The 19,205-nt window shown below is 37.3% G+C and overlaps 3 protein-coding genes, 1 long non-coding RNA gene and 1 other non-coding gene across 5 annotated transcripts; 1 reads left to right on the top strand and 4 right to left on the bottom strand.

Moving 5' to 3' along the window:
- Positions 1-7: 7 nt before the first annotated feature.
- On the top strand, positions 8-9,418 carry LOC149037044 (uncharacterized). Its single transcript, XR_016181040.1, has 4 exons — positions 8-425; positions 7,420-7,485; positions 7,980-8,264; positions 8,636-9,418. It is a non-coding gene; the product is annotated as an uncharacterized LOC149037044 (long non-coding RNA).
- LOC113682940 (uncharacterized) lies at positions 1,062-2,477 on the bottom strand. The gene has a single exon (XM_027200128.2). It carries the CDS (start codon positions 2,286-2,288, stop codon positions 1,320-1,322), a length of 969 nt encoding a protein of 322 aa, XP_027055929.2. The 5' UTR covers positions 2,289-2,477; the 3' UTR covers positions 1,062-1,319.
- Positions 3,234-3,318, bottom strand: Trnam-cau (transfer RNA methionine (anticodon CAU)). Its single transcript is given in 2 exon segments — positions 3,234-3,269; positions 3,282-3,318. It is a non-coding gene; the product is annotated as a tRNA-Met (tRNA).
- LOC113682954 (uncharacterized) lies at positions 4,127-7,204 on the bottom strand. The gene has a single exon (XM_027200149.2). It carries the CDS (start codon positions 5,370-5,372, stop codon positions 4,431-4,433), a length of 942 nt encoding a protein of 313 aa, XP_027055950.2. The 5' UTR covers positions 5,373-7,204; the 3' UTR covers positions 4,127-4,430.
- On the bottom strand, positions 7,475-10,978 carry LOC113682939 (nuclear receptor subfamily 2 group F member 5). The gene is made up of 3 exons (XM_027200127.2): positions 10,695-10,978; positions 8,608-9,093; positions 7,475-8,241 (listed from the first exon to the last, which is right to left on the bottom strand). The coding sequence occupies exons 1-3, from the start codon at positions 10,960-10,962 to the stop codon at positions 7,946-7,948; spliced, it is 1,050 nt and encodes a 349-aa protein (XP_027055928.1). The 5' UTR covers positions 10,963-10,978; the 3' UTR covers positions 7,475-7,945.
- Positions 10,979-19,205: the final 8,227 nt, after the last annotated feature.

Below are 19,205 nucleotides of genomic sequence, written 5' to 3'. Positions count from 1 at the left end.
CAATAGCAGTGAAAAAACTTCAAACACTATTATCTTGTATTTTCCTATCCTATTTCGACCGTTTGCCGAAATCTAGCCCTCCGAATACTTTTGCTGAGAAAAACCCTCCCCCTCCCAGTTAGGGCTCTTTCTATTTCCCGCCATTTCCGCGGAGCGCGCGAGTGTTCTTCATGGTTTCAATCGGTTTCAATTATGGCTGCTATGAAAGTCGTGCACGAGGACACCACTTGTCCTAAAAAATGAGACGGAAAAAACCGTAATTACATGGAAGTTCCTGTCTAAAGTTGAAATAATCGTCACAAGCCAACTTTTTAGGCCATATTGCACTTGGAGATGATCAACGAGCGGCAGCACTTGGACTCGTCGAATGATTGCATTATCTATCCACTCGTTTGCCACTTCTCCAGGAAAGCAAGAACCCATATGTAAGTAATTACTGGTAGAAATTTTCTTTTTCACCTTATTTAAAGATGAATAAGAAACTTGAATTGATACAGCCAAATAACCACATTTGGTCATGATTGACATAAACACTAATTACACGCGGCATAAATTTTCTTCATAACAATTGTATCTAAACGGCCCGCCAGTCCAAACCAAAATACGATGTGTTGAAGTGAAATCGCTGAGCGATGCGAGGGGGTGATAACAACCTTTAATACTACTCATGGAAACACTTTATTTGACACTTAGAGAGTGAGCTGCCTTTGTCTGACTCTTCTTCATTCGGAAGAACTTCTCAATTCTCATCCGACACAAAGGAAGTATCTTTTACGGAAAGAAGTCACAACTTACGCAAAGAACTATTGTTACCCTTTCATTTTCACGATTAGCAAGTAGTGTACACAAGCGACATGACTGACAGTTTGGCGAAGTCTCAAGTCCTACTTATGAAGCCAACTTTAATTTATTTAAATTCAAGAAGAAGAAGAAGAAAACATGATTTAGCCGTCACGCGGTTCAGAGTCAGGAAGATTGCGAAAGAATCTAGGGGTCGAGGTCCTAGGGCTTCAACAACTAGATGTAGAAAAAATTCAAAGCGCCCAGTAGGAGCAGTTGTCTTATTTTACACTGTAAACAATAACTAAGACATCAATTTTTTAAGTTCTCCGGTTTAATTTAAGCTCCGACTTTGATACAACTTTAAGTTAGTAAATTTGAAAAATTATGATATCTTCAAGCACGCTATCTTTTAACACAACACAACTAAGCACGTTTGTTAGTGGATTACACTCGAACACAGATTGATTAAAAGAGTGAATTAAGTAAAAACAAATGAATTAATTAAGAAATTAACTGAAATTATCATTTCGGTTTTATCATGTGTGAGACTCCCTTGTTCCTTCGTTCTCCTGCGCCGCAGTTTGCGACATTTCCATGTCATTTTGATGAAGTCTAGATCTGCAAAAAATTGTCATGAATGAATTCCGAAATTGTTTCACTCTCCATCCGTAAAGAAACGGGTTCGCAATAGAACTCACACACAACAGGAAATCTGAAAACTTATGTGTCACAAAAAACCACGAACTCTCGAGGCAGCTTTCACAGTTTGACTCAATTTTTGTCAAAACAAGGTATGGAATCTGTGTCAGAACCAAAACTAAAAGAATCAGGAAAGTTGTGAGGGCAAACTCCTTTTCGCGTTGCAAATTTCGGCGATGTTGTTCGGCTTTCCGTCCTGGAATCTCTTCTCCAGGAAAAAGCTTTCTTCTCTTTCGGATGATTAAGTAAATAACACAGTTTACTGCCGCAGTAGAAGAGAGTGCAAATGTTACGTGAAGATGCACATCTATAGAGTCATAGATTTCCTCCGGAATGTCAGTGAGCTGAAGTAAACTGAAAACCAAACAGTAGAGCCAAATTGAGATGACCATGATGATAGAATGGAAGTTCTTTACAGAGCCGCGATAAAAAAATGGGAAGGCAACCGCAGTAAGTCTGTCAACAGACAAAGCAACCACAAGCACTGTAGCAGAGTTATCGATGAAGTAATCCATAACGTAGTCAAACGAGTTCTGGCTGTCTTGGTTTTTAACACAGTAAAACTCATTCTTAGCAGAGGTGGTGTCACCAATAGCTCCTACGGTAAAATCAGTAATAGCTAGTCCAGTGATTAATACCGCAAATGGTCGCCTAAAACACTTAAGTGGATCTCTGTATATAACAAACAAGAACAGGCCATTGATCATGATTGTGAAAACCGATGCAGCTAAGTAGAGAGCTCCTACTGTAGAACATACACCGATGCGTAAATTTTCAGGAATATTGGAGAATACTTTATCTTCCATAATTGAAACACTGAACGGAGCGAAGTGTTTTGACTCATTAAGACGATGATATTCAAAGTTCACATAAATAAATAAATACAGCGTGTCTCGCGAAGAAATTAATAGATCGGCTGATTTCCAGGACAAATCATCGGTATTAGGCTGGACGGTTTTTCTATGTCGATGATTTATACTTTATATCTAGATGTTATTTGATAGCTGTAGGCCTTGTATTAACAGAGGATAGTACAATTCACATTTTTATTTGAAAGTTGCATTGAAAAATTGCCATTAATTGATTATACTGGCAAACAGTCATGAGCTCACCAATTTTTAATAAAATTTCAAAGCAGGTGCTGAATATTAACTCTCTTTCGAAAACTGTTTGAATAGGCTCATCGGTAGGATAATTCACTTCGCCCAATAGCCCGCTGAGAAGCTGTCGGATTTTGTATCGAGTCTGTGTTGAGAAAAAAGAAAATTATATAAAAGTTAGTATAAAGTGAATCTACGTCTTCTTTTGTGAACTTGGGACAGCTGTGGCAAATGGAAATTCACTCCATACGAGAAACAATCCCCCAACAAATCATGTTGGAAATTACTAATCAAGAGGAGTCAGTTTTTTTTTTTTTGTCGAAATGTTTACATTCCCGAAAGTTTGCCCTGATATCACCATTGGCAACTAGATAATAATGCAGAGATAAAAAAAGGTAAAAAAATAAATAAACTAGTGAATCAAGTTTTTGCTTGAGATTTGTGGAGAACTTCTACGCACGTACTACGGGTGGCTTTCATAATCGAACCGAGAATCGAACAGATCGAGATGTTATTATTTGAGAAAAAATACGCGAGCTTTCCTCGTCAAGAGAAAAACTATGTGAACAATAAGTGTAATAAACGAAATTTTATTTTTATTTTTTCCATGAAGTTGCAGTAGTAGAAAGCGATTTAGGAAAAAAAAATTTGTGCCCCGTGTGAGGATCGAACTCACGACCTTCAGATTTCGCACATGATTATGAGACTGACGCGCTGCCTACTGCGCTAACGAGGCATCTTAAAGTCAATCGCTTGAAATTTACTTAATAAACACATTACATAGCAGTGCATGACCCTTATACGGGGTTTATAAAGTATACTTGGCATTTTTTTCCCCCTTGCTTGAAAATGCTTTTAAAAATACCAAGATTTTAGCATTCCACTCGCCCAGTCCTTTTTCTAAATCCTTGTTTCCAGGATCCACTCTTTTCCACCCTGTGGAAGGGTGAGAGAGCCCCGGGAACGAGTTGGAACAACAAGGAGCGAGAGTCCCAACAAAACACATCCATCGTAATAAGAAGAACAATCAATAAGGAATATCAAATTGTCTTGCTTGTGTTCTTCCCAAAGTTTTATTTTTTTCCCCCATTTATTTTCGTGATAAGACCCTTAAGCTCCAACTCAGAGTCGTTTGCATGTACTCTACTCTGATTTCAAACAAAAGAAAGATGTTCAATAAATCATTTGAAAAGAAATACAAATGAAATTTTAGTCGGTACAAACATTTCTTCAAATGTCAAGACTCATTTGAACTGATGATGAACTAAAAGAAACCCAGGAAGGAAACAATGATCAAGTCTACGCCTGCAATTCATTCAATGAACGCAGCCAAGGGGCCGGTTCTTCAAGAGGTGATGATCACTGACCCAGGATTTAAATTCAAACTTAGTAATGATTCATCTTGTATAAAATTGTATAAATGGGAACCCTCCTGATGCGGTTCCTTTCATTTCTTGATTACGAACTTATTAAAACGGATCATGCGGGTTAACCGATTCCCATTCGCTATTTTCACGAAATAACAGATACATGAACGTTGAATAGTTGTGAATATAAGCAAGTTAATATTTCATAAAGGACTTCATCCGATAACACCATTGTAGGACTTTTACACGTTGTTTATCATTAAATCGATTTGGAATATTCCCATAATGTGCAGTCATTAAAGGCTGCACAATAATGACACGCTTTGAAGTTTTTGTGTTCTCTTTTTGCTAACCGACGTTAATTTAAATTTTGTTTTAGGCTTGTGTGAGTGTTACAGCTCTAGTACATATTTACACGGAGTTAAAGTATTTTATGAAACATTTCCTTAAATAGTGAAAGAATATGCTTCCTTTTAATTAGTTACCGGATCTGCCTGAGAATGTGTCTAATTGACCGAGAGTATTCAGCTATACGCCTCAGGATTAAAACAGGGTTGAAAACGCTACTCAAAAATAACCAAACTAAACTCGTACTATTTAAAACTATGAACCATCGCTTCGTGATACAATCATCACACGTTACTTCCATAAACTTCACGGCGTAAAACAGAAACAAGGACAATAAAACTGGTAGCAAAACACTGAATAAAGTCACCAACAATTTGTAAACCATCTGAGAATTTCTCTTTCTTGATTCGCTGGCAAATATCTGAGCGACTGGTAACCCACTATTGATAACCGAGACACGGGCTTGCTTCTTAAAATTTCTCAGCCTTGCCGTGCACGATATGAGGATTCCACAGACTGGGAGGATAATAAATACGTGGAGGTAGATCATGTAGAACAACGTTTTCGATATGTCGAGGAACAGCAGCGAGCAAAACCCGAAACAAGTAACCGCTGCTGTAACGCTAACGATTTTTGCTCGCTGTAGTGTAAACCACCTTTTGTTTAAGTGTGGGTGGAGTACGGCTGTACATCGTTCAGTTGATATGGCACATAAACACAATGTGGCAGTTCCAATAATGAAATCTTGCATGAAAGCCTCCAGATGGATCACCGCCGAAGGAAGAGGGTTTTCAGGGTTATGTCCTCGGAGAATACTTAAAATGCCAGTAAACGGTGACACTATCATTCCCACCAAGACGTGTGTTATAGTTAATGCGATGTTGAAGACGTTTGTCGGTTTATTAAGGCACTTCAGAGGATCCCTTTTGACAACGTAAAGGATAACAGTGTTTCCCAGAGAAGCAAGAAGTCCCATAACAATAAAGATAACACCAAAGATCATGTAGACATCCTTGTTAGAGTTTTCAACAATTTTGTGACTGGAAGTCCCAGAGTCTGTGTTCGTATCAGCCATTTCAATCGATGAACATCAAAGTCTTAATTATTCTTCCTTGACTGACAGCTTACAGAGGAGTATATGAAAAGAAATGTCAAACGGGACTCTCAGTTTATGTTTTCTCAGCTTTCTCTGTTTTCAGAGGCTACTACAACGAACTGTAGAGACTATGTTAACGCTGTCAGCCTTATACAAATATTTCTGGGTTTGACTCTTCCAAACATTTCAAAATTAGAATGTTTCGTTGATGTGTTGATTAACATCGATTCAAAATTTCGAGAAGCAATCAAGAACAATGGCACTCTATATGTGGCAAAAGTTAAACGTAAAGTTCAATTAAAAAAAAAAAAAACTGGCCAATATGCTATAATTAATTTTCCTATGCGAGAAAATCATTTTCAGATTCAAAGAGTGATTCGCTCTTACTATGAACCATCTGCGCCTCGTTTAAATAGGTTATTATGAAAACTTGGCAGATGACACGAAATTGAAAAAAAAAAGTATCATTGTCAGCTACCGCTGGGAGTAAATTGGTCTTTTTAGATTAGAACAGGATAAATCCGCTCGTTTATCTGCATTGATTTGGAACAAAGAACAGGAACAGTTCAGAATATTAACCTGCTATCGAAAGTATCGTTTGTATCTGTAATGAAGTGATTGGTGATTCTTCATGACATTGAAATTTCATTTTCTTTCCTGTCCTTCTTAATTTGACTGTTTATTTCTCTTTCAGTCATCATTTTTCGCTCTACACCATAAAAAGAGATACGTATGACCTTAGGGTATGACCTTAGGAATGTTGCTGAGGGAATTTGCTAAATAGAACAAAAACAAAAAACAAAATCTTTTTTCTTTGTAACAGTGTCAGCGCAGGGTTTTCAAATTGGATTTTATCAGGTTGGAGAAAATTAGTGCGTGTTTTTAGAGACAAATTTCCAAGATTTGGCGGTGAAATTTCTCCACTGAAGTGCAAATTGACACAATTCTTTTAAATGCAAAATTTCAAGGATTTTATTTACGATGCGCAAAACATTAGCTGAGGGTTTCGAAATAAAGTGCTAAGGTTGTAAAAAATGTGTCGTTCTTTTTCAAGAGAAGCAAATACTCACTTGTTAGGAAGACATCAGATGTCAGCTTAATTTTTTTATATCCTTTTTTTTTTTTTTTTTTTCGGTGGAGAATATAGTTCTGTCTTTCAAGACTCTTTAAATGAGTTTTGGGTATTGTGGTGTCATCAATTATTCGTTCTCCACATTTCTGATTTTTTTTAATTTAAAGGGAACTTTCATGTTTCAATACCAAGCATTTCTTTTGGCAGGAGAACACAATATCACAGCACTTTTGAGACATATCTTGTATCAAGAGATATTCTTGCTCGTACTCAGGGGGACATGGCTCATGTTCTCCATGAGAAAAGCACTTTAGCTCCTTTGAATGTTTACATTCTAAAACTGATACACAATCTGCTTACATGCTGGCTTTTTACGCAAGTGTATTCGACATTTTGTTTTTGGAAATTGGATTATTCATTAACCTCGCTCGTATGCATGTATCCTAAGCTTATCCTACGAGGTTAGTGGCGCTAGAGGTCCTTGGATAACAGGTTTCACCTTGTTGAGACAAAGAACGCTGTATTACATATCATTTGAATTTGATTTCTTTTATTGTCTACCATGTACTTTTCTCGAAACATTTATCTCTAAAATTACTGTTTGACTATCTCTTTATTAAAAGCTGAAATTATTATACTCCTATCCCATCCACCAAATCTAATAAACTAGGGAAACTTTTGAGTTATTTACAATTAAAAACCCTTCTTTGCTGCGATGTAATTTTAAAGTAGGGAAAGTTTAAATAATTATATTGGTACGAGGAAACGCTATCTTATCTAATCTTTAATTCATCACCCTACAAGGACGTCAGACTTTCACAATTAAACGGTTTCATCCCTCACTTTTGACTTACCTCTCTCCATGTGCTTCAAAATAAGCCTGCCTTTGGCAATATAATGTAACCCTTTTCAACTTAACATTGGTAATTATATTCCCTATACTGTTCTTTTTAGATTTCCCATGGTACTTTTGGTACTGACAAGGAGAATTTGTTTGACAATCAGGAGCGTCTTAAATTGGTGATTTTTTCCTTTATTCTTCTGATCTATACATTTGATTCAAGGGTGATAATATAAAAAGAAATTAGATACCAGTCACTTTAAGGGGTTGAGAGGTTTTAACAAAGTTATTAACTAGTATTTCCATGAAGTTGTGTTTTTTACGCTCCAAAAGATTACTCTGTGAATAGAAATCTTGAGTGCAATTATTTCAACGAAAGCTATCTGCTGCGTTTGGTGAATGGTTTAGAGGTCAGTGATGAGATTTTAAATAAATTTTGACGTTTTACAATGATTATGAAATGATTATTTACAGCTAAATTGATGGACTATATGCATGATCAGATGACTTAAGATTCTTTGTTACAACTGAAGTTGTCCCAGCTAACAACTTCAGTTATTTTACAAGTTTGTTCGGGTAATGTTTGGTTTGGTTTATCAACCAACTAGATAAAACCAAATTGTTTTTGTGTTGGTATGTTTACTGATGACTTTTCATGCCTGCCTCTTTGTAGGGCGACACAGGAGAATGAGATAAGCCGCTGACAAGTTGGTTTCTAATCACACCGGCAATGGATGTATGATGCAGAATTTTTGAAAAGAACAAAAATTCCAGGTCATTAGCATTCACTGCTCGAAGTCCCATCAACTTGAGGAGAATTTTTCCAAATCTGAACGCCTCATTGGGAAAACGATTCTTACAATAACGCTCCATGGCAGACAGAACAACTTCTTGGCTTGTTTCTGCGTCGGGCAGACAACGAGCCTCTGCACTATCTGGAAACGAAACAAAGAATAAAGTGAGTGTGCTGTGCTAATGATCACCAAAAGGAAAACTATAATTCTGAATATAACTAGTGTCTTAAGTTGTGTTTGTAATTAACAAGTGATTTATCTGATGGGTGGATATTCAGTGGTTTTTATTCAGATTTTTTCAAATAACTTTATTGCTATTTATTTCGATCTGATGGAAGGCGCCGACTGATTGAATAGCACCAATTGAATGGAAATGCTCTCCAAAAAATGGTAAGTGGCATATTGTCATAAGGGAGGCGAAATGTCATCGAAGTTGAAAGGGAAGAAACGTGGTCTTAAGTAATTTGGGTCTTAAAGGGTTAAAGTCGCATCCTTTTCAATACCAACCTGAAGAAAACAACACCATTACTTTCAGGCATGCGTATTCGGCCTCCTCTAAACCACGCAAGCGTAACAAGCACTCGTGAAAACTGGCTAGCGTCTGCTTCAGTCGAAGCTTCCTCTCGTTGCACATTCCCGCGCATGTCTCAATCTCGTAAGAGAGCGCGACAGAATCGATTTGCAGATCATATTGTGCAGCGACTAAAATAAATAGATCACCCCAGCAACATCTCAGCATGGCGTACTGTTCACAGATATCCAGGTTTGAAAACATAGGCACGTGCTTGGTCCACTTCAAGGCAGCAGAAAATAAGGTCCATATTTTATGGCATGGAGTGGATTCCAAGGTTGGGGAACTGGGAGCAGCAGTTATGGAGGCTCTGCTGCCTCTTTCTAACTGGGTAAGGAGCGTTATAAGGTCATACTGAGAGGTAAATGATTTTGATGATCTTGACAGGTAGGAATACTTTGTGGGCCGTCCTCTTCTGATGGCTGAGATAAAAACAAAAACCAAAGAATTAATTTTGCAGGAATTGAAAAAGCAGTTTACTAATTTTTTTTAACCAAATTGCTAGCCTAAGTTCTTTTTCGACATGCTATAAACAGGATTGTTCGTTCTTGTGTTTTAAAGGATAAATACCAAATACTAATTATCGTTTCTTCTCAGGAATTGCACTGGATATTGAAGGAAAATATTTTTTTTTAAATACATTTGCGTTTGTCTTCAAAGAAGAATATGAAATTGGACAAGATTTGATAGGAAAGACATGTATCTTTTTGCCAAGACTGTTAAAAATAAATACCTCTTTTGAATAGAGATAATATCATGAACTCCTTAAATATTAATGCTAAAACCTGAAGTTAACAGATTCATGAATTCTTAAAGCGATAACCATTTCAATGGCAGAGATGCGATTGAATAAAACTGGATATTTCAGAGAAGACATTCTTAAAATTACCTTTTTAAAGATTTTACATCCAATCTGCATTTCTTTACGAACATACTTACTAAGCGCACAATTAGAACGACATAATTAACCTTAATAATCTAGCTGGTCTTTGTAAATTTCGTCAAAGTCCTCTTGGCTAATAGCTTTGTTCTGCTAATGCGCATGAAGGAATATAAGTATATGTGGGAAAATTGCTGGTTTAAAATTCACTGAAGATAGGATTTTGTTTTCAAGCGTCACAAAACAGAATCAAGCATTCAAGGAGAGGTAACTGGACATGCTGCGGTATGGGTACCCTTATGGAACAAACGAAAACGTGTGTATTTGTGAAAATCATCCTACGCAACGGATTATTCGCCAGGAGAAAAAAAAGAAAGACATAGTTCCTCTCCCTATACTTAACTGCTGGTATAAAAATGGAAAAAAGAGACTAACAGAAATTCCAAAACGTTTTAAAACCAAATAATTTTTTCCATTGTCACTGATTCGAAATTTAGCATTCTGTCTTTTTGAAGATCAAACACTGACAGGAAAAGAAATGGAAAAAGATCTTTGAAACTGAATTGAACTCGCTACTCTTTGTAAACTTAGAGTTAGGTCGCAATTGCTTTCTAATTTTAACGGGTTGGTTGGGGAGTAGGGAGATAAATAATCTCCCTTTCTTGAAAATTCATGAAGAGTCATGAAAACTTTGTCGATCGTCTTTTAAGACAACATATAGTTTAAGTAAATAGAACATTCTCTTACATGTAGTTATCCATGAATTGTCTGGGGAAGCTTAGTCGCTATTATCATGATTAAAGCGGTGAAAGATGCCAGACGACTAGACAGTATCGCAATATATACATATAAAATGGGTTATGTTCTGTTAGGATTTAAGTGATAATGTGATAGCTTTTTGAAATGTAGGTACATAAAATTTTATGCCGTGCATACAAGGGTTCTGATAATTCAACATCCCTGTTGCTAACTAAACTTACTGTGAACAGCGTTTGGAGATATAGCCGGGGGAAAGAATACATGATTTCAAAACGGCTCAGTAACTATTGGCCGAGCTTATGTCACAAAAATGAGAAAATTTGTAGTCGTTTTCGATAGTGGATACGAGGTGTTTTAACCTAGCAAGAATAAAACGAAACTTACCATCTCGCCTCATTCCAACTTGAACACATTTCTCGAATCTACAATGTTGACACTGCGTTCGGTTTTGGCGGTCGATGCGGCAATTTCCAGAAGACTCACAAGTGTAAGACAGCTTATAACGAACGGTTCGGTTGAAGAAACACTTGCACCCTTCACATGTGAATACGCCATAGTGGCGACCAGACGAAGGTGCGTTGCAGACGGCACAATCGATCGTCTTTTCTGGGTTATCGTACCAATAAACCTCATGGAGTTGCGACCAGGACATAGTTATTGGCTTTTCTAGGTTTAATAACTAGTTCTCTCAGTGCACGACCGCTAAGAATAACACACCCTGATTTCGGAGAGGAGTTAAGTGTGACATAAACCTTAATAAATGTTTAATGCATTACTTCTAGAGTTTTAATTGGAGGTTTTGGCGTGGAATTCACCGGTATAGGACAAAGGTGGTAAAGTCGCCAAAGGTGAAAAGGGTAAAATAGAGCATTGTTCGCAAAAAAAGTTCTCGATTGTTCCTTGCATTCCGTTGGACAAACTTCAAAGATTTTTTCCATAAAACAACGCAGTCTGTTTACTTATCATGCTTACTATTTAATCACTTATCATTTTACTTCATGGAACACACAGTCACATATCTGATATAATTAATTTATGTCGCTTATGAAAGGCACCATTCATCCATAAAGTCGACAGGCTCTTCAACACAAACAGTTTTCGATTCTTCTTGGGCAAGAATGAACTACATGGATGCATATGACTGAAGTGTTCTACTATGCTATATCAGCTTCATTGCAGAAACTACGTGCCTTTAAAACAGGATACTTCTCTCTCTCTCTTTTTGACGTTGATTTCACTTTAAATTGTTCTCTAAAAAGCCACGTGCCTTCGTGTTAATAATAGGGGGTATTGGTTTCTTTAGAATCAGTTAACTGTTTAACAGCCGCAGGGCAAAAAAAATGCCTCTTTAACACTTACTCGGCCAGTATTGGCGCAGTCCCCCCAAGAGATTTTTATAAATTGAAACGGCCACCGGAGTAGCTCATTGTTTCAATTGAATTCGCTCTGGACAATCAACACACCTCTAGATGTGATGTGTAGATTGTTTCTTCCTGAGCACGTGTTTGCAAAACGAGTCACGGGGAAAAAAACTTGTTTTAGCAGAAAAGCACATACAAGAGCCTCAACGGAGAGTTACTTGATTTAATTCAAACTGATAGCAATACTAGACTTTAAATTTTTTTAATGAAGGTGAGTATTTCTACCACCAGTACTAACTGACCACAGACGCGTGCCAGGGTAAAGTTCCAGAAACTTGTGATAAATATTTCATATTAGTTTGCAAGAGAATCATTGGTTGTTTACCAAACAGTATTATCTCTAATCAAACTTAACAACTTGGTCACAAATGCATTTTCTCTTCGTTACTCTCTACGGTCATCAGAATTACTGGTGAAACGATGCGAAGATAACCTCACTCACCGAGCTTCATGATCTAAACAAATGGCTGCGGTAAACAAATTACTTTATAATTCTCGTTGAGTTGTCTGTTTATTATATAAACAAATATTCTTCAACGCATTGTTTTTATCCAGTAAATTAAACGCAATATCAATTCTTGAATATCACCGTGAAGCACAAATGCATGTTTTTTGTGCAGTTTAATTTATAAAACTTTTTACGGGACAGGCAGTACTGCATTCAACAATTAGGACAGAATAAAGAAAACAATAGCCCCACGCACGTTGCTATTATCAGATGTTTTCCAAGGAATTTAATTTTCCTTCCAGGTTTTAAGTGTGCTTCTTTTTCAGGTGGTATAATTATTACCTAGCGTCTTTAATACTAGTGAATTAAGACTCGAGGTGTTATGGGTTTCCTGTTTTCGCATTCCGGTCACGTTGGTTAATAACCAAGGTAATTTCCGTCTGTATATTGGTTATCCACAGGCAATCATTTGTAGCTCTCACTTCGGATCTTTCTTTGTCTCTTGCCAGAACACAACACAACAAAACCAACCTGGAAGGTTTGTACTTTGGCCGATAAAGTTAACATTAATGGAACGGAGTTACTGTTGCTACACAAATGTTTCCCAGAACTGGCATGCGACAACAATGAATATGGTTTCACCGGAGGGCAAAGAAGCAACAGAAAAGGATCCCTCAGCCTTCTAGTTTCAAGATGAGAGTATGAAAAGTTGTTTATAACAGTGGCCTCGTGCGGGTCATTTTCCATATGTTACTAAGGGACGTGTTTCTACTTATTGTCTTCGTAAAGTGCTACAGCAACACCTTGTGGGGGGTATTACTGAAGACAATTTGGCCGCTGTAAAAAGTTTCTAGAGCTGAAGTTTCGAGCGTTAGCCTTCCGTTAACTCTTCCTCAGAACGAATGACAGCCCTACAAGAATCGCTCCTTCTTTCAAAGTAAAAAATATCCACTTTTTGAAAAAAAAATCGTGTAAATGAGTGAGTACTTGGGATTCTCAAGATATGCTTCAGTTCTGTCTTCTGCAAAGGACATGTTGTAATGAGTGTCTGGGAAAACCAGAATTTTCTTTTCATAATTTTTATCAAACCTCACAATTGAAGTTTTTGTCCCAGGAAATTTTTTCCAGCAACTAAATCTCCCATCTCGTGGCAGAAAACCACTCAAAGCTGTCAAGATCTTCAATAATTTACAGTGGAATTTAAGATATTTTTCTCAATTGGGAAACAAATTTGTAAAGCATGTTAAACTGCTTAATATTATTTTAAAAAGGCTGAGGCATAAGAGTAAACAAGAGTATAAAATATCAACAAAGAACTGAGAAAAAAATTTTAAAAATCAACTCTATGAAATTATCTCCAACAACCGGACATCTTCTATGAAAAAGACATTAATTGTTAAATTATTAAACGACTTTTCACATTCCTTGCAAAACAAATAATTGTAAGTTTTCAACCGGTAAAAACTTAGCGTTATATAACATAACAGTTACACAAGAATCGCGTTTTCCTTTACTAAACCTGCCAAACTCTTAAGTTAGAACATCTTGACTCCTAAAGGTAAACTGGATAAGGACGTTTAATATATTTGTTACAATCGCAATGACGGGCAACAGTTTGGCAATGATAAACTTTGTTGGCGATGTTACCACACGCGGCTTCTTCTGAATCTCACCCGAGTAGGGGGGCACTCATCCTTCCTCTAGACTGACAATACCGACCGTTGTCAGAATTTCGCAAAGGAAAAGATAAATATGCTCCAGTAACAATGGAGTTAATCTCCTCTGTAATTATTACTACATACCGACTGAGCGAAAACAAATAAAACCAAACAAAGAATGAAAAAAGCGTATTTCTTAACGCCAAAACTGCAGATAATGAGAAAGGGGGTAAGTTTCTAAAGAAACTGTGGTGTTTCGTTGGTGGAGGGTATTATGAGACACTGCTTTTATCAACTGAGTTGATAATGCGAATTGACCATTGTACAGAGTTACTAAAGCTGACGTTTCGAGCGTTAGCCCTTCGTCAGTCGGTAATAAAGAAATGTTAAGGCGGCTGGACTAGTTGCAGGTCGCTGGAATCCCAACGGGTAACTCATATGATTTTTCCTTTGGTCCTCACTCGTACCTCATTAAAAAAAATTTTTGAAGGATAACATTGGTTGGGAACAAAGGATGGTAAATCACTTAAATCACGGTCGCTTCTATCGCCTCTATACCATGAGTTTTTCTATTAAGACGATTTACCAGTAATAAACAAAAGAACAGACTTTCCAGTCACATTACTTTGTGTTGGATAGTTGAAACAATACACAACGTGCTTGTTTTCTCTGTTATTATCTGCTGGTCTTAACGCTGGATCCAGTTTTTTGTACTTTGGAAAGTGTTTGCCACGTAGTGAATAGTCCAGAACAATTGTTCGAAGAACCACCTCGCATAGACCATCTGTCTCGTCTGTTTCTGCCTTGAGAGAACAAATTTGTCCAAATTTTGAGTGGTGTTCCTATTTTCATTGCTTACGTAGTTCTAAAAAATTTCATAACAACTCTCTGAGCATTACCAATTGACACATCGTAAACGCGGCCTGATTACATCGAGAGAGGATCGATTACCCAGCTTAGTCGTTGTTTTCTGTTTTATTTTCTTTTCTTTTCTTTTCTTTTCATGGAACTTTTTAGTATTTGTAAATCTGATACAGCTCCCAACACACAGCCACGAGCGCCAATTGTTCTATGTGGATAAGAAACACTGGTCTTAACACTAAGTTGGCGCGTATTTTTAGATACTGCATGGTCAACACAAGAAATTGTCACTTTACTTTCTCCTATCAGAAGAACTCTTTATGTTGAAAGTAGGCACTCACCACACCATCAATCTTCTAAAGAGAAAGTGAGGGTGGAGTACCTCCGAACATGAACTGCACCAAACACCATGGGCATCATGAGCAGAGAAAGACAAAATGTTTGATAAATCGGAACTGGGTTGAAGAAAGACATTCCAGTAAATTTGTTGAAGATGCATTTACACTCTCCCTCCGACGCCCGGTTTTGCTTCCTCTTTTCACTTGTAAATACATTGACCTTCCTTTAAAAGCTCGAACTGTTCTTCATTTTCCTTGGCAGTATAAGTTAGCGGTGTGCCACCGTAACCAGTACCATTATTCCTTTTAGTTATCGACGTCGCAAGCTTAGAGTCCTCTTTGAACAACACCCGCGTGAAGCAACAACGCCATATCGTGCACACCCACAGATATTAAAAAGAAACGGCTAATACTGAATAGCAGAAACTTGAATTACACTTTCGTTCTCAAACAATGAGATTAAAGGAAATTAAGACTCTAAAGGAATGAACTCGGGACACAGGAAGAATCTTAGTCTCTCATGCACGAGGATTCAAACGAGAGCAATTGGATTTCATAATCCGTTGCTCTGTACCCGTGAGCTGCAGGGAACTCCATGGTGAGCTTAGAAATATACCATGTCCATGTGTAACAAGATAACATACTGCTAAGCCATCGTATAAAGTTACTAAAGCTGACGTTTCGAGCGTTAGCCTTTCGTTAGTCAGTAATAAAGAAATGATAAAGCGGCTGGACTACTTGTGGTTCGACGGAATCCTAAAAGGAAACTCAGATTTTTCCACTCGTGCCTCATTAAAACAACTTTTAGAAGGATAACAATTGTTGGTTGGGAAATAAAGAATGGAAATTGTAATGTCGAGATTATCGAATGTATTAATAGAGAGTCTAAATGGGATGATGGCTCGACGGCTAACGGTTACTCAATTTCTTTCCGTCCTAGTTTAAAGAAAATTTTACAAGATTAACTTTTCTTACGCGTACCAGTCAAAATTTGTCAATTCGTACGCTTAACGGCTAAATTTTTCTGCCATTTTACGACTAACGGTCAACCCCATTGAGACCCTCAAAATAGCTCAAGGAGGATGGTACTGAAATTTTCGGCTTAGACGTCCGTGAATAAGAACTCACCGTAATAAGTATTTCATTTACATCGAAAGAACTGTATTAAAAGCAATAATCCTTCTTTGGTCGGTAAAATCTTGAAAAGCCGTACTTGTAGAGGTAAACCGTTGCTGCCTTATTTGCACGTGCTTGTCAAATTATGTCAAAAAAGCACTAAGCAAGGAAATTGTTCCAAAACCGCGTAGTGATCAAATGCTCTTTATTTCATCAGCTTGCCGGACTGAATATAGGAAATGATTCTATGTTCGTGTCTCTATTTACTATTTCTCTTCTGGGTGGTAAGAATGTTTGCCAACATTACAATCCTTCAATTTGAATCTCTATCCAAAGGATTTAAGGTTCATTATATAAAGGATTAAACAGAATCTTCAAGTGAGCTTTGGTAGACATTTACTTAACTCAATTATTTATAAGGTCCGAACAGGTAGAGTAGAAAAATGACACCCAAATCGTTTTGGAATTTTTTCTTTATTCTATTTCTTAGCTTTGCGCAACATTGGAACAAGAGATGAAGAAAATTAACCGTTTTCAAAACAGATATTTACTGTTGAGGTACATACAGTGACTGATTTTCAGTGAGGTATGTGTGGAGGTTAAAAAATCGTCGTTGTGTTAGGAATGCAGACTGCTAAAATAGTCATTATAGGTATCTCTACTCTTCATCAAATACATGAGCCGCTTTGTAGAGAAAGTACCAGGAAGCTTCAAAACCTTTGTGCTTGACATACACGAGTAATGTGATATTCAAATAAAACAAGTACCGTCTTAAGAAGGGGAGAAAAGAAATTCCAAACTTAGCGAGTACTAAAATGCTGTAAAAAAATGTAGTTAAAATAACTTAATAAGTGCAAGGAGTTACCGATAGTCTAGTTCTATAGTTTCACAGTGTGAGACCTCGTAGCTTGATTTTGTGGCTCAGTAAGGCCGATTGCGGTGGATTCAAAGTATTGCAACTTGAAAACATGAGGCGAGCACATTGCTCATGAAACTAAATCCTTCAAAGGAGCTTGTTTCCTTTGTTTTTTTTCATTATAGATTAAGCCTACTTTTTTTTTTAACTTCGTAGCTTGCAATCCACGCTAATCTTTATCATCCTAAACTATCCTTGTTGTCTTTGGGTTTCATACTTTTTTCTTTCATATTTGTTTTCCCGACAAACGATTATTTCAAGGAAGTTAATTCTGTTTAAAGCAATCCTCCCGCTATAAAGCGTATGACGACTTCACGCAATGCCATCTTTCTTGATCAAAGTGATCCAATTGAGGGAATGTTCAGTTTCTTCCATTAGACGTGTTCGATTGAAAGGTTAATGGGCAATAAGACATCAAATAAATTGCATTTCGTTGGAAAAATCTGCCGAATCTGTTTGTTTGATTGTTTAATTTCAAATCAAAACAATCTCATTCTCCTGCTTGCTTATAACAAAACATCTCATACGCTTTCCAAATGAATACAGGGACCTGCTTCCTCAATGACCATTTATGATGAATTGTTTCGGTTAGGTGAAGCGTGCATTTACAGGGAATAAAACCTGAACGACTACGATTTTCATATTTTTCGCTAGGAAATATATCTGATGATTGTCTAGCGTGTATGGGCTGACACAAGACAGAGGTCCCCTATCTAATTATGATCTCGTAAAGAAAGCCTTAACACTTCTACTCAGTGTGCCACCGGTAGACAATGGTATTTAGAGAGGAAACCTTTTCAGTCTTTCCGTCTGTTAGCAGAATTATCATAAAACTAATACACCACCGGCTGCATTCAAAGCAATCACTTAACAGAGTACAGATATCGATTGAACGCCAAGTGCCTAGAAGAATAGAAATTCAAGTTTAGCTTCTAGAAAATTTCTCACTACAAAGAAATGAAAAGCAAAGAACTACGACGGCGCTACGTGATTGAACTGAATATAATTCAGAACCTTATGGTTACTTCCCACCTTCGTGGGTGTCCTTCGGAAAAAAATTTGTAGCGTGCTAGTTTCACTAAAATCCTTGCACATACATCAGAAGAAAGCTTAATAACTGCACTTTACGATAAACATATAATTAAAGCGACTTTTCTTTTAAGGAAGTGTCAGGAGCCGGTAAGGCATGAAACGACTTCTTCTATTGAATTTATCGGGTATTAAATGCCGCAGCACGAGCAAAATGGCTGCAGTCTTCTTCACAAGGCCATCAATTAACCAAAGTGTGTCGGGCTTTTTCGATATTCTGATTGGTTGTCTAGATATCAGCATCTGAAGTTGGAGGAGCTCAAAATATCCGAGGCGTGTCGTGCAAATGGACGCCACGGGACAAATATTTCAAAGATCAAAATTTCCCAACACACTTTCGTTTGTCATTATTCCTGAAATGTTTTAGCGGAATTTGACAAAAATCGGACAGATCTGTATACCCTATAAATTTTCTCAAAGTGGTTGTATTCCTCCCAAAATCAAATGCGAGTTGTAAAGGTTCGCAAACAACTGGTGCCGAAGCCGGGAGATTATATCGCCTCCTGAAGCCGCAAACCAACGGGACGACGGGACCTCCTAGTGTCAATGACGATGGATGAAGATTTCCCGCGAAAAGTAGCCCATTACAGACACGTTTTTTTATCTGGATCGCTCAATGGAGCGCTGAGGATGAGCAAAGTTGTCATAGGTAAAGGAAAAACCTTCGGAAAAAATGGAAAAACCGGAAAATGGACTAAGGACCAGGACAACGAATCGACGCTCAGCTTTCAAAATTACGATTCGAGGCGATTGTTAATGTTTTTGTATCAAGCCTTACATAAAGAAAAGGAAACCTCGTATTTAACATTATGTATGACAAATTTTGGTTTGATGGCGACATCTTTGATGGAATCTGAACGCCAGCTTGGAGCTCCGCCGGTACCAGTCGCTTTCACAAATGAATTTTTTCTCTTCTTGACAGAATGGTCCTCTTTCTTTCTTCTTCGGACCTGTTTTTTTTTTTTTTTTCCTTTTTTTTTATTTTACCAAGTACTCTCTACCGCTTTTGATTTTTCCATGAGCAAAGATTTTTCCATAAGCGAAGAGC

Source organism: Pocillopora damicornis, chromosome 11, assembly GCF_964200805.1.
Source record: "Pocillopora damicornis chromosome 11, jaPocDami1.2, whole genome shotgun sequence".
In the NCBI taxonomy this organism is placed as follows: domain Eukaryota; kingdom Metazoa; phylum Cnidaria; class Anthozoa; order Scleractinia; family Pocilloporidae; genus Pocillopora; species Pocillopora damicornis.
This window is presented reverse-complemented; position numbering and strand designations above follow the sequence as displayed.

Coding starts and splice junctions, on each gene's coding strand:
- LOC113682940 (XM_027200128.2), bottom strand. CDS start 2,288: ATGGAAGATAAAGTATTCTCCAATATTCCTGAAAATTTACGCATCGGT.
- LOC113682954 (XM_027200149.2), bottom strand. CDS start 5,372: ATGGCTGATACGAACACAGACTCTGGGACTTCCAGTCACAAAATTGTT.
- LOC113682939 (XM_027200127.2), bottom strand. CDS start 10,962: ATGTCCTGGTCGCAACTCCATGAGGTTTATTGGTACGATAACCCAGAA. Junction 9,094..10,694: donor AGTTGGAATGAGGCGAGATG/GTAAGTTTCGTT, acceptor TTTTTATCTCAG/CCATCAGAAGAGGACGGCCC. Junction 8,242..8,607: donor AATGGTGTTGTTTTCTTCAG/GTTGGTATTGAA, acceptor TTTCGTTTCCAG/ATAGTGCAGAGGCTCGTTGT.